Source organism: Oncorhynchus masou, chromosome 12 (assembly GCF_036934945.1).
Source record: "Oncorhynchus masou masou isolate Uvic2021 chromosome 12, UVic_Omas_1.1, whole genome shotgun sequence".
Lineage (NCBI taxonomy): Eukaryota > Metazoa > Chordata > Actinopteri > Salmoniformes > Salmonidae > Oncorhynchus > Oncorhynchus masou.
This window is the reverse complement of record NC_088223.1, coordinates 76,408,043-76,421,429: the sequence shown is the minus strand read 5'-3', so window position 1 is coordinate 76,421,429 and position 13,387 is coordinate 76,408,043. Positions and strand designations below refer to the sequence as shown.

At 38.7% G+C, this 13,387-nt stretch overlaps 2 protein-coding genes across 2 annotated transcripts; both read right to left on the bottom strand.

Annotated features, from left to right (window-relative positions):
* Positions 1-1,121: 1,121 nt before the first annotated feature.
* Positions 1,122-2,437, bottom strand: LOC135549224 (brain-specific homeobox protein homolog). Its single transcript, XM_064979252.1, has 3 exons — positions 2,185-2,437; positions 1,459-1,649; positions 1,122-1,361 (listed from the first exon to the last, which is right to left on the bottom strand). The coding sequence occupies exons 1-3, from the start codon at positions 2,435-2,437 to the stop codon at positions 1,122-1,124; spliced, it is 684 nt and encodes a 227-aa protein (XP_064835324.1).
* Positions 2,438-5,818: 3,381 nt separating this feature from the next.
* Positions 5,819-10,687, bottom strand: LOC135549223 (lens fiber membrane intrinsic protein-like). The gene is made up of 4 exons (XM_064979251.1): positions 10,513-10,687; positions 10,003-10,152; positions 6,324-6,458; positions 5,819-6,010 (listed from the first exon to the last, which is right to left on the bottom strand). The coding sequence occupies exons 1-4, from the start codon at positions 10,685-10,687 to the stop codon at positions 5,949-5,951; spliced, it is 522 nt and encodes a 173-aa protein (XP_064835323.1). The 3' UTR covers positions 5,819-5,948.
* Between the last annotated feature and the right edge of the window lie 2,700 nt (positions 10,688-13,387).

Sequence of the window (13,387 nt, the reverse complement as noted above, 5' to 3'; positions counted from 1 at the left end):
AAGGTTTACAACCGCATGAGCAACTTAAACAGGCAGCCTCAGATTCACATTACCTCCACAGCTAAATGGCTCCTGGTTCTTTAATAGGTGGGCTATGTTAGTAAAAAGCTATTACAACTGATCTCTTCTCTAGATACGGAAGGTGCATTTTCTAAGATATTAGTGCGGATAGGCCTATGCAAAATAATAGCCTACTTAAAAATATGATTATAACCATAATTAATTCAAATGAAGATGCTATTATTATTGAAGTAAAAAAGAGATCGTAGAACCGAACTGACAATCATATTGTTTTTCAAAAGTATGAGTATTCATATAAAACTATTTCAATTAAATACAAATATATGTTCTAGTTAAATCTCCAGTGTCCTATAAAGATAGAATTATTGATTAATAACGAACTAATAAAGTATTAACTGGCATTAAATTGAAACATTGGTCAATTCATCCAAGTTTAGAGGAAAGTGAAACGTTAATCCCTTTGCCTAATAATAAAACCAACTAACGTAAACAGGAAATGGTACAGGCTAAATAAACAATTAGCTCTTGTTATCATGCACGTTTTAATAGTAAAGCAATAACACTTCAGAGGGAATATGCTGCAACATCTTTCATTAGGCTACCTGAACGAAAATGCAAAAAGATAGGTTAAAAATGTGACATGCTGCAATTGAGATGTTGATTTTGTTTATCAAAGTAGTTATATATAAATGTTTCTCAAATATTTTCTCGCAAAATATTCAACTTGTGGCTTTAAACAATAAAAAAAATCTTAAAATTAAGATGTCTGGTTTTTGTTTGACTCTTGATTCAAAGATAATAGTCATAATAATAATATTAATAACTTCCTAATACTGAACATTGCTTCAGATTATATTTTGTATGTACAGTTGTTTGATATGATGCATTTTACAGTCACGGAAAACATAAATATAGACAGAGCCTAAAATGAATGTGTAGTGACATATTACGCATACCCTTGAATAAATACTACTTTGCATTATTATCAATGATTTGTTTAAAAAAAGCTATATATAATTTCATATGGAAAAGACACAATTCAATATTTACATTTACAATGGGTCATGGTTATTTGTTTTTAAAACAACTTGCCACTTGCTCTATAGTGAAGGTTCTGGCGAGCAAATGTCATCCTCGATATCAACATCGTCCTCATTTTCCAAAATGTACGAGTTCGGCACGATTCCACTGTTAACATCATCTGTATTTTTTTCGTTGAGTTCACTCTCACTTGCGTTATCCATGGATCTATCTAAATCATTCGGATTTTTCTGGTCATCTTGTGTTTTCCTCAGTTGCTTTTTATGCTTCATCCTTCTGTTTTGAAACCATGTTTTCACCTGTGTGACAAAGGTGAAATATTTAATAAACTTGCTTTGCAGCACAATGCGACCATCCCGAAGGCTATGTTGATTGTGTGAATTTAGTTTTTTTTACCTGGGTTTCCGAGAGACTTAACGCTGTTGCCAACTCCACTCGTTCTGGCGTGGATAGGTACCGTTGTATCTCAAATCTCTTTTCAAGACCAGATAGTTGAGAATCCGAGAAAACCGTTCTCGCCTTCCTGCGTCTGCAATGCTTGCCGGGTAACTCTGGATGATGCTGAAATAAAGCCGGCATTTGCATCCCTGTGAAATAAATATTGCATCCAAAATGTAATTCAACACAATATTTAATAAAATGATATTAAGATATACATTTGTTAAGTTAAGTTGTTAAGTTAAATGAGATGTCAAACTCTAGGCATGTGGGAAAAATCAGGCTTTAAAGCGTTTTACTCCATGCAATTTCTTCACACCATTACCTTAGGCCTCGTTATATTTACCCAATCATCATATAATGGAGTATAAATAGATTTGGTTCTGATTGAGTTGGATTTATTCGAAAACGTTTTTTTTGCACCAATGTTTACGCGCGAAAAGGCCGACGCACCTGTTGTAAAACGCCGGAGACAATTCCATCGATTTGTCAGGCTATTAGGTTTAATGGGCTACTAACATTGAAATTATGCATACACTAACATTATAAAAGACCCATTTGGAATTAAATCTTTATAGGCCTAACGGAATGTCAACGTTAATGTCTTAACTGTCATTGCACTCACTCTCTGACTGCTTTAGCATCGTGAATGCATTTACCAGTCCAGTGCCTTCGTTGACTTACCAGACGTAAAGAAATACTGGTGATGGTCCAGTTTTTGTAGAGTATGGTGCGGGTGATGCGCTAGTATCGGAGTGGGCATCAGTGGGTATCCATATTCTAGGAGAGGCATTCGGGACGCCAGAGAGCTTGAGAACGGCGAGTGGAAGACGTCTCTCAGAGGCTTGGGTTTGTGTAATAAAATATCTTCGATGAAGAACGACGTTGACCTCTGGGCTGGCATCTGAGGCATGGGGGATGTATAGTTCAGATTCATCTTAAATTTCTGAAAACACTTTCAAAATTGAGTCCGTGTGGAGTCGATGCTATCTATGCTCACCCTAACAAACCAGGGAAGGGTAGCACTAAACTTCTTGCCCTTCTCGTCAGTCTCAAACGCTAGAATTGTCGTCTGTGTGGCAGCCAGTGAGTGGTTCCAGGCAGATTAGTCTACTATTTATTCAGTGCCAGTGGGAGGTAAATTAGCCTACTATTTATCCAAGGGGAGCGACTGTGGTAAATTGTGAAATTGATTTGTAATCAGCCAATAGCACGCCAGTGGGGCGGAGCATGGAATTAGTTTTGTATGGATTAATCATGATGATGACGAAGAGGGAGGGTCGCTCGCCATGGTGCTGAAAAAGCCTTCCCACGGAAGTCCTGCAGTTGTTCCCGCGCCTCAGTCAAACTTGCTTCCATTCGCCCATTTCCAGTCAAATTTGAGTGTGAACAAATATCCTACTATTTTAAGCCATTAGACTATTGTGTATGTCACATAACGAGTGATGCAATTTATAGACTATTTATAAACATCAACTGTTTATAACAAGGTATAAGCCATTACTAGGCAACGCCAATGATTAACAAATGATAACGTTTCACTTTCTACATGTAGCCTATCTTAGACTTTTAAAAGAAATTACTCCTAACATCCGTGGGACTGCTGTTGGCATTCCCAAATAGACGACAGACAACTAACATTTACTACTCTAAATGGCATTAGTTGTTTTGTGCAACAGTAGCCTGTTCTTGTAATCCCTAGGCTATACTATCTTTTCTTAGTTAGTCATTTTGAGCGGATCGCTGAGGCGGGGGATATAACAGGGCTATCTGCTAATTCCGCCCTAAATTGGCTGTAATTGTTGGTATTACAATCTGTGAGAGTACAAGTGGTGCTCCTGCAACATTTAGGCGACTGAAGCCTTAATTTGTTGATATCGTGTTGTCATCACATTTCCAATCACACTGGCTAATGTGAAAGTGTCTTAATGCAGGCAGAATTTTCGCTGCAATGCTATTAGGCAATTAGGGGAGATGTTAGAGCGGAAGTAGTAATCCTTGGGCGCGAGGACAGTATTTCCATTTGATCAGGTAGGCAGAACAAATTAATTACTGGATTCAATTACTCACGAAATTGCATTACTGAGCCAAATCTTAAACATGTCCTCCATATGCATGAGCTTGTATAAGGAAAATGAATGTGCACCTTGCAAATGACTCCAAATGTAATGTAGCACCAGTTTAATGAACTTGGAAATGTGACAGCTTGAGGCACTGTTTTCGGTTGTTTCTCTATCTGAGCAGAGTCCAGAAATCATAGACTTTTATGGCAACTGCACAATTCTTTGCTAATCCTCTTGAGGCCCTTTTTGACATATCTGTAGAAGGCTACTTGTATTTGTTGAATATAATAGGCCTATAGAACAAATTTACTTGCTGAAAATTAAAAAAAACAAACACTTGCAAAGCATAGTAGTATTTTGAGTCTTTCCAGCTAAATCATGAACAAAGTTGAGAAAACCTCTGACATGCAAGTGCGCCTCCTCATCCCTTCTTAAAATAACATCAGGGTAACTGTTGGTTTAAGAGGAACATTATAAAGTAGTGTAAATAAACAATGATGATGAAATCGTCTTTGCACGGAGAGTCAATCGGCTTTTAACAGCCATTTCATCAAGTAAAATGTAGTGCCTGGGCGCCAGAGCATCAATTCTAAAAGCCAATTTATGCTTGACCTGAAAATGTTGTCGGATGCGCTGTATGGATATGTGACGGAATTGCGGAGCCTCCGGAGCCACGCAGAGGCCAAATTGAGCTCCTTACCACATTGCTGTGCGCCTCCCAAATGCTGTAACAATGCCGAGGGCTCAATGCGATTGGTTGATGGTAGGTGGGGGCGGGAGGTTCTGTATAAACACAAACTCACTTCCTTGACAACTTCCTTCACAACAGCTATGCGTTGCTCCACAAAGCCCAAGAAGTATGAATGACCTGACTTCTGCAGAGGCCGTATCACCGTAAATGCTGCACGGCCAATGCAGATAGTGGATTGACCATGCAGCGCCTTTAAGTGGCACATTTCCTTCGATAAGAGGCTTGCAGCATTCTATTTGGTAATACATCGTTTAGCTTCAGAGACGTCGTCTGGTCATTTTTTTTGCAGTGTTACTATATTGATCTGGTAACAAGATGAATCAAATTAAGTGGAAATAAGCTATATGCGTCGGGGCTTCCCATCATGTACCAGTGGCGCGGTTGCGTGAAGAACATGTATTATTAGATCCTTAGTCTTCACTGAACTTTTGGCATCAGTTGATATGTAACATGATGATTGATTGTGAAATACAGGAAGGCAATGTCCTATTAATTGAAATATGCATACATTTTCCCAACACCTTTATCGCAAAACATTGTCCTATAGGCCTAAACCAGAGTTTCCCAAACTCTGTCCTGGGGACCCCAAGGGGTGCACATTTCGTTTTTTTCCCTAGCACTGCACAGCTAGTTCAAATATTCAACTTATCTAGATTTGATTATTTGAAATAGCTGTGTAGTGCTAGGGCAAAAAAACAAAATGTCTGCCCCTTGGGGTCCCCAGAGTTTGGGAAATGGTGGCCTAAACATTTCTGACTACCATCAATTAACCTCAGTCAATGTTTAACCAATCGAAGTGAAATCATGACACAAATTCCACACACAATGTGTTTGGAAAATATGTTTACCCTGCACCAGTATATCATCTTGCATGCAATAGGTTTATTTTGGTCTTCCACTTAGTCTGGACATCATATCATTCATCATGTTGTACAAGAATGCCTGCCACAGGACCAAATCATTTTTGTATGATCCAAACATATACATGTTTTTTTTTATGATAGCCTATGTAATAATGGCATATGTGTTCAACATAGCAGCTTATTGTGCATCCCCATACATGCTATAAAACTATTACTAGCATTTTCCAAAAGATACACATTTGAAAACGACTGCTATTCTTCTATAGCCTGACCCTGGGCAGTTTTGTTCTATAATTTCTTGAAGCCTGCCCAACTCTGCTGAAGCGTAATTCGATTGTTAGTAGCTATACCTGCATACAGGAGACAGTATATTTATGCACCTGTCACATTTTGTTTGAAGTACTTGGATAATTTTAGTATATTTATGCACCTGTCACATTTTGTTTGAAGTACTTGGATAAATTTACTTGACCAGATCTGTGTTAGTTTGTCTGCATTGCAGATAATGTACATACTTTACCATATCAGACCTGTACTCAAAATTGTCTATATTTATGACGTGTAAAAATGGGCTGTGCAAATATAAAAGAACAAGCATTTAATAATTAAAAAGGAGACATGTTTATCCCCAGCGTCCTTTATTCAGATCACTTAAAATACTAGAATCCATGTTCCAAAAGTAAATAGTGGATCGATCCATCTTGACTCTCAAATTCGAGGAACAGCCACAAGCTCTCAATATAAGACATTAATTATAATTTCGGAAGTCTTCTAGTGAGAGTTTGAGTTTCTGGGGCATTCGTGCATCCGATAGGCACACATATAGAATATACCTTTAAAAGAAAGACAAAGACATCATGTACTCGTACACATGCATGCGCACGTGCACACACACACACACACACACACACACACACACACACACACACACACACACACACACACACACACACACACACACACACACACACACACACACACACACACACACACACACACACACACACACACACACACACACACACACCAGCCTTGGATTAACCATATGGAGTATTAATAATATATATAATATATTTGCTTAAATAAAACATTAGTTCACAATTAAATGTTATGTGGGGAGTGTGACCTGTGTTGTTTTGGTTTTACCTGAAAAGAAGTTTAGCACCACTGACACCCAGCCAATGATGAAGGACCAGGAGAACCTCCAGTTGCCATAGCGTTTACCATAGTAATTAATTGTCACGCCAGTGTACACTGCCATTGCTAGCAACACGAAAAAGCCTGGAGAGAAAAAGAGAGCAAACTACTTACTGCAACATCACATCATTTAACGATGGCATCCATGTTTTTGCATTTCTTGGATTCTTAAAAGTCTTAAGAGTTTTATGCTTTAGGTTTCAACACAGAAATCTGTCAAATTGTGACGTCAGTGGATACTGATCAATTTCAACACTGATACACAATTATGCACACTTATGTAGTGAACAGTTTGCTGTTGGAAGTATCTGATTTCCTTTTGTATGTCTAATTAGTAAACAATAGGCTAGATTTAGTCAATAATAAGATGGAACTAAGATCTTATTTACTAGTATTGTTTCAGGTTAATGTTGAAAGTGCCAAACACAAGGGCAGACACATGCAAAAATGTAAACAATATTACAATATTTAAAGTCCCAGCAAATACAATGAAACACAGAAAAATTAGGTTTTTTTTTATACATCAATCATGATATTCTGCATAGTGGACCAAACTACCCAGATAACAACCAAAATAGCTCTTTTTATAGTCAGTAAACAGGTTTCCTTCCAAACTTTTTATGTGAGTAAAGTAGGTTACATGCCGGATAAAAAATGTTATGATAGGCCTGATGGAAAAAGCACATTTGTCTGTAAACTTTCCAAAATGTTGACAAACAAAATATGCTACACAGGGTGGGATATTTTTGTTGGTCAAATTAATTATGTGAGAAATGGTGGTGGAAATGGATTTATGCACAAATATTGACATAGGCCTAATAACCATCATATCGAAGTAAACTTGGAGTCATGCGATGATATGTTGTGTGGTTCTCCCACTATGACTCGGAAAATAATGCAGTTTATTAGGCTACATATGAAATAAGTTATGATGAACTTCACAGGGTGGTGAAACTTCATGGTGATGAGCTTGATGCCCCTTTCCAATAAATATTGAGGGTCTTATGCTGGTGACATGATGATAATGCTTGGCTGCCATTTGACAAATAAAAATGATCTTGCTCTTTTGTCCATAATAATCTTATCGTGTATAGGCTATACCCGCACTGTATCTGTAAGATCTTGCCAAAACCAGCAGTAGAAAATGTGATAGAAAATAATTTATCTTGTATTTTTTATTTGGTACATGGGAATTTAAGCGCAAAGAAATGTTTTTGTTTACAATGTCATCATGCACAGCCTTTTATCCGCAACAAGCCAATTTGATGGAAACACATATCTGTTGGGAAAATGAGCATATGGTCTTTATACGTATATTAGAAATTTGCATAAAAATCTGTCAACAATTGGATGGAAACCTAGCTAGTTATAGTTATAATTTGAGTATCTGACCTTGCTTCAACCAGAACCAGATTTCATCCAGACAATTATACAGTGGGGAACTGTGAAGGCCTTCAGAGAAGGCCTAAGGAATTATTTAAAATGTTGTTTTAATTTATTTTTCATCTTTACAATAATTGTAGTTGTCTTCTGCTTTCACCTCCTGAGTTTGTGTTGGATAGAGAAGGGTTAATACTGACGAGAAAAAAATATCCAATCAGGATTTTTCCTTGGTGGTCTCTGGGTAGAAAAATCTAGCTAACTCAGTCAGCCATTGGCTAGGCCTTCAGAAGGTGGACAGAAGGCCTCAATTTGGATGTTGTTGCTAAACTGTTAGTTTCACCCTTTTCAAGAACAACTTTCAAACTTTGTTTTCAAGTGATCATCTGGTGAATGACACTGTTTTATTTTTTGCTGCTTGCTTGCAGTTAGCTATCTCATTGAAAATAATGACTGTGAAACATTGCTGCATTTAAATGTTAGATCACCGGTTAGTGTGATGAATGTGCTAAAATATATTTGCAATGGGAAGTAATATCTGGTTTGTTTATTTCATTTTGGAATGAAATGGTTCTGCTTTTGTATTGTTATAATTTCATGGGACCTACTGGAGTGAATGTGATGTGATATTTAACATTATTTGATGCTGTGTGACTGCTATCGCCTGTCTATGTGTTTGACCAAAACTGTCTCCCCTTCAGCACCATGGAGTGCACAGGTATTACGGTCGCTGTCCTTTTAGCACAATGAACCCTCCACCTTTTATGTGACACTGTTGTTGTCGGTATTGGTGATATTGGTGTTAGGTTATCATAGGTTATGTAAAGACGGTGTTTGTTTCGCTGGTCGCATTACTTTATGCTCTGTGCCACATGTGTCCATGCCGATTCTGACTCTCTGTGTGCGGCAGCCCGAAGCACGGCCAGGCCTGTTAGATTCATTCATAAATTCCATAAAAAAGCATTGCGCCTCCTTCACTAGAACTACAATTTTCCGACTAGAGTACATATAATGTTGGGCGCATTAAGTGATGCTATGTTTTCTTGATTTTTGAGTTTGATACAATGTATTGGAATAGTTTTGTTCCCTCTGAAGGTGTAGGTCCCATAGTCCCGATTCGCCATAGCTTTGTGACACAACGTCGGGAGTCTGTGTATTGGTTGGACACCCTGAGTTGTGCATCGTTCTGGTGATTGGCGACGGAAAATAACCATACCACAATATAGCCGGCTTCACTAAAAAAACGCTTCCTGTCAACAAAAGCATATGTGTAATCTCTAGGAACTCTACTTACCAGACGTAAAATGAAAGGTGTCCCTTGCAATCAATTAAATGTCAGAATCCTACTTTTGCACCATATTTTTTTCCTGCTGTGTAAAATAGATTCCGTGGTAGGACGTCTCGCGTGAAGTGCGTGGTCTCATGGCAACCCGCTGTCTAACTCCGATGTATTATGGTTTTATTTGATAGTGAGGGACACATTTATTTTTACGTCTGGTAAATATAGTTCCTAGAGATTATACATATGTTCTGTCGCCAACCACCAGGACGATGCACAACTCAGAAAGTCAAACTAATAAACAGACTCCTGATGTGTTCCTAAGCTCTGTTTGCCACTGCAATTATATCATTATGCTATTCCATGCCACATTTTGCCTGGTGTATTTAAGTTGTATTCTTCAAAACCATGTGGTTCATAAAAACCATTACACACCATTCGACCGACAGAATCTTTGAATTTGAACTAAAAGTTGTATTCAGCATCCAACAAATAAAGATAACCTTATATCACTTATCATACAGTTACAACATTTGACATCGAAAGAAAATCAAACAGTATGGGTGCTTTCACGTATCCGCTTATGATCAGGATCCCGGAGCTCTCGGTACCTTGATCCGCGCTATAAAGCTTGTGTGAAACTCAAACGAACCCTGGCTGACACAAATCCTGGACCTGCGTGATTGGTGGGTCCAAGATCCAGGACCAGAGCACCAGGTATTGTGGAGCGGGTCACATGGAACTTTTTGCGCATTGTAAACAAGCTAGCTCGCTAACGTCATGTAGAATGTGCGTCTTGCAAATTGCACCCTGAAACGGTTATTTCAGGTATTGTGAAAGCAACTCGTATCCTTTAGAATTCCCACAAACGCTCCAGGAAACCGAACCAGGGTACATAATTTCATATGTGAAAATGCCCTCTGTAAAATGTGTAAAATAAGTGAAAAGAAGTAAGTGAACCCAACTTACATGAGATGAAGAACAATATGCCTGCAGCAAAGGTTTTGTCAAACCTGTTGAAGAACGAGGAGTGGATGAAGGCCATGATGCCGATAATGATGCCAATGAAACAGGCCAGAAGAGAGAGAATCATAAGTGCTCGGGTGGCATCCAAGTGGGCTGCAGGGAGTCAAAGGTTAACAGGAATTGTCAGGGTACAAGAGAGACTGACCCTGGCCTGTTTTGACCTGAAACTAACCATATTGATGATGTTTGAACTGTGCTTGGCAAATATGAATCTTGTTATGAAAGCAAGCCTTGATGCTCATGCTGTGACTAGGATAATGACTTTTTCATGCCAAAATCAACAAGCTGTGGTGTGATTGGTATAGCTCCCATCACATCATATTGTGATTCATAAGCTGTACCACTGACATGGCACATAACATGGAAATAGCACCACTCATATACCATTTATGGCTCGCTATGATATGTTTTGGGTGTTATGACAGCATTCTGTGCACTGGCTGTAGTCCTCACCAATGCTGTCATTGTGTGTAAAGCATTTCCCCGGCATGCAGTACCGCCACAGGCCCTGATGCATGTAGTTGTTGGAGTGCCGGTACTGCATCCAATAATCGGTTGCCGTAGAAACAATCAGGAGGATGTTCCCCACGCCTGCACAGAACAGCCCTCCGCCCATGAAGCTGTACATCCTGCACCTGCAACCTGACACACAAACACGCACATACAATGATGAGCTTGAGGTCACTTAGAATACAGGGGTCAGCCGCGGCCCCTGTCAACACACACACACACTTCAGGAAGAGAGGCCCTAAGTGTTGGTAATTGCATTGTAATTATCACATAGTTTCCACTGGATTGAGCCACAGGGTTTCAGGTATGTGTCTATTCTGAGGTCCACTTTGTTCTCTGGGAGATCAGTGGGAAAGGATGGGCCCTCACCTCTTATATTATAGAGCTTCACTCAGGGCATTTGCCCAGGATAACTTTGATATTTGATACATGTATTTGTCACTTGTTCTACCTGAAAACAATATCTTCTGATCAAACCCTGGTCGTTCTCATTTCAATTTCACATTTATTTGAATTTAAAATATTTACATGGCAGATTATGTCTGGTAAAATCCAGAACATCATTTAATAACCATTGCAAATATCATAGATCCACTTTTAATGTATGTATTACTGTTCTTATAGCAGCTTCTCAATACTCTTCTCAAGAGTATGTTCATTTGTGACCACATCTGTTGCTATTCTAGAAATAACTACTGTAAAACTGTCCCAAATACTGAAAGATGTACTAATGCTAATATTTAATTGCCAGCATTGAGTGCCAATCTATCAGATTTTTAAAAATGAAATCACATTAAAACTCTCATCCCTTTCAAAAACAACTCTACTTTTCTTCTTACTGTGAGAGCAGAAACTAATTAGCCATAGACACTCCCATCAATTATCTATCAATTTTACACTGGCCAGAAGAGGGCAACCGAGTTGTCTTCAGTGTCACCTATATGTCACCATACCCTACATTTCCATCCATACTCTATTTACACCAACAAAATTGTTGGTTATAATTTGGTGGATATTTTACAATAATTTATTGAAAACTGATTCTATAGGCTACACATTTGTTCAGTTTTTCTCAGTGGTTCAATAACCAGATTATTCCCAAACACAAATGATTTATTATTTATTTCTTAATACAGCAGACAGCATGTGCCTATTTTATCAATGAAAGTTGGTGATATCAACCTGTAAACTTATATATACTCATATACTTGACCATATGCAGTATAGGCATTCATTTAAACATTTAGGATATAAGTCTACATTTAAAAATGAAATGTTTGGAGCACTATATCAATATTTAACATCAGCATTTACTGACCCTCATTTTTCCCCTGAATGACTGACTCTTTTTTTCATATACTGGAAAGAATCAGAGATTGACTGTCACACACAAACACACTAAATCATAATTAATTATTTTCAAGATGGATGAAACTATTGCATAAATCCAACCACACGCTGACAAGCTTACCTTAAAAGACTTTTATGAAGACTAAGTGACTCTGTATTAAAGTTGGGTTTCCTGACAAAATACAACAAGGCCCCTATAATGCCAAGACAGGCAGATTTCCAGCAGGCTAATAGCGCTATCGTTTGAATCGGTGAATAGGGAAATGGGGGATAGAACAAACGGAGAGGGCAGACAAAGGGACAGGCAGAGAGCTAGCCAATCAGCACTACTAGTTTTGTCGTTTGGGAATCTGCTGAAAAAACAGAATTGTCTAAAGCTGTCAGGTTGAAGTAATACTGATGACTGGATGTTTTTGATTGAAAGTGAAGGGCTGAAGCAGCTATAGTGGAGAGCAGGTCAGGCGTTAAATCAGAGGCTCTGTCTCAAACAGCACTGATTATTTTAATCAAAACTAAATTTAGCAAATATTAGGTAAAAAAACAAAACAATTCTGAGTGTTTCCCTGACCCACTTTCGATTCAATAGTATTTGTTTATTCTGTAAATGTAAGCTGTAAGAACTACGGGAATCCTTTTGTGAGGCATACCCACAATTTCCAGACATACTCTATATGAGAGATTTCCATGATGGTCCTAGATAGTCCACAAAATTGCCCCTAATACCATAAGACGGGACTGAAATGTTTGCACATCCATTAAATATGATATGTTATTTTATGTTACAAATGCTGAATAACTGAAACAAAAGCAAGATTGGTCGGGGAGGATGGATAGGGGTATACCGTGACCGTCTAGAAATCCAAAGGTTGCGGGTTCGAGACGCATCGGGGACAACTGTAAAACTGTTATTAATCCTTCCCCTAACGCTTTTGCTAACCTTAACCTAAATCACCTAACTTGCTACGTAAATTCTCCTAACCTTTGTTGTTAGTTCTTCTAACCTTTTACCGCTCCATAAAACACTTCAGCGAGCAGGCCTTTCTAATTGACCTGGCCCGGGTATCCTGGAAGGATATTGACCTCATCCCGTCAGTAGAGGATTCCTGGTTGCTCTTCAAAAGTGCTTTCCTCACCATCTTAAATAAGCATGCCCCATTCAAAAATTGTAGAACTAAGAACAGATATAGCCCTTGGTTCACCCCAGACTTGACTGCCCTTGACCAGCACAAAAACATCCTGTGGCGTTCTGCATTAGCATTGAATATCCCCCATGCCAGTAGCCAAGGCTTTCGACTCTGTCAATCACTGCATTCTTATCGGCAGACTCAATAGCCTTGGCTTCTCAAATAACTGCCTCACCTGGTTCACTAACTACTTCTCAGATAGAGTCCAGTGTGTCAAATCGGAGGGCCTGTTGTCCAGACCTCTGTCAGTCTCTATGGGGGTGCCACAGTGTTCAATTCTCGGG

What these genes read in the sequence shown, in the direction of transcription:
- LOC135549223 (XM_064979251.1), bottom strand. Translation starts at nt 10,687, where the DNA reads ATGTACAGCTTCATGGGCGGAGGGCTGTTCTGTGCAGGCGTGGGGAAC. An exon ending in TACACACAATGACAGCATTG is followed by an intron (nt 10,153 to 10,512) that starts GTGAGGACTACA and finishes GACTCCCTGCAG; the next exon opens with CCCACTTGGATGCCACCCGA. An exon ending in CATATTGTTCTTCATCTCAT is followed by an intron (nt 6,459 to 10,002) that starts GTAAGTTGGGTT and finishes TTTTCTCTCCAG; the next exon opens with GCTTTTTCGTGTTGCTAGCA.
- LOC135549224 (XM_064979252.1), bottom strand. Translation starts at nt 2,437, where the DNA reads ATGAATCTGAACTATACATCCCCCATGCCTCAGATGCCAGCCCAGAGG. An exon ending in CCAGTATTTCTTTACGTCTG is followed by an intron (nt 1,650 to 2,184) that starts GTAAGTCAACGA and finishes TTTATTTCACAG; the next exon opens with GGATGCAAATGCCGGCTTTA. An exon ending in TAAGTCTCTCGGAAACCCAG is followed by an intron (nt 1,362 to 1,458) that starts GTAAAAAAAACT and finishes TTTGTCACACAG; the next exon opens with GTGAAAACATGGTTTCAAAA.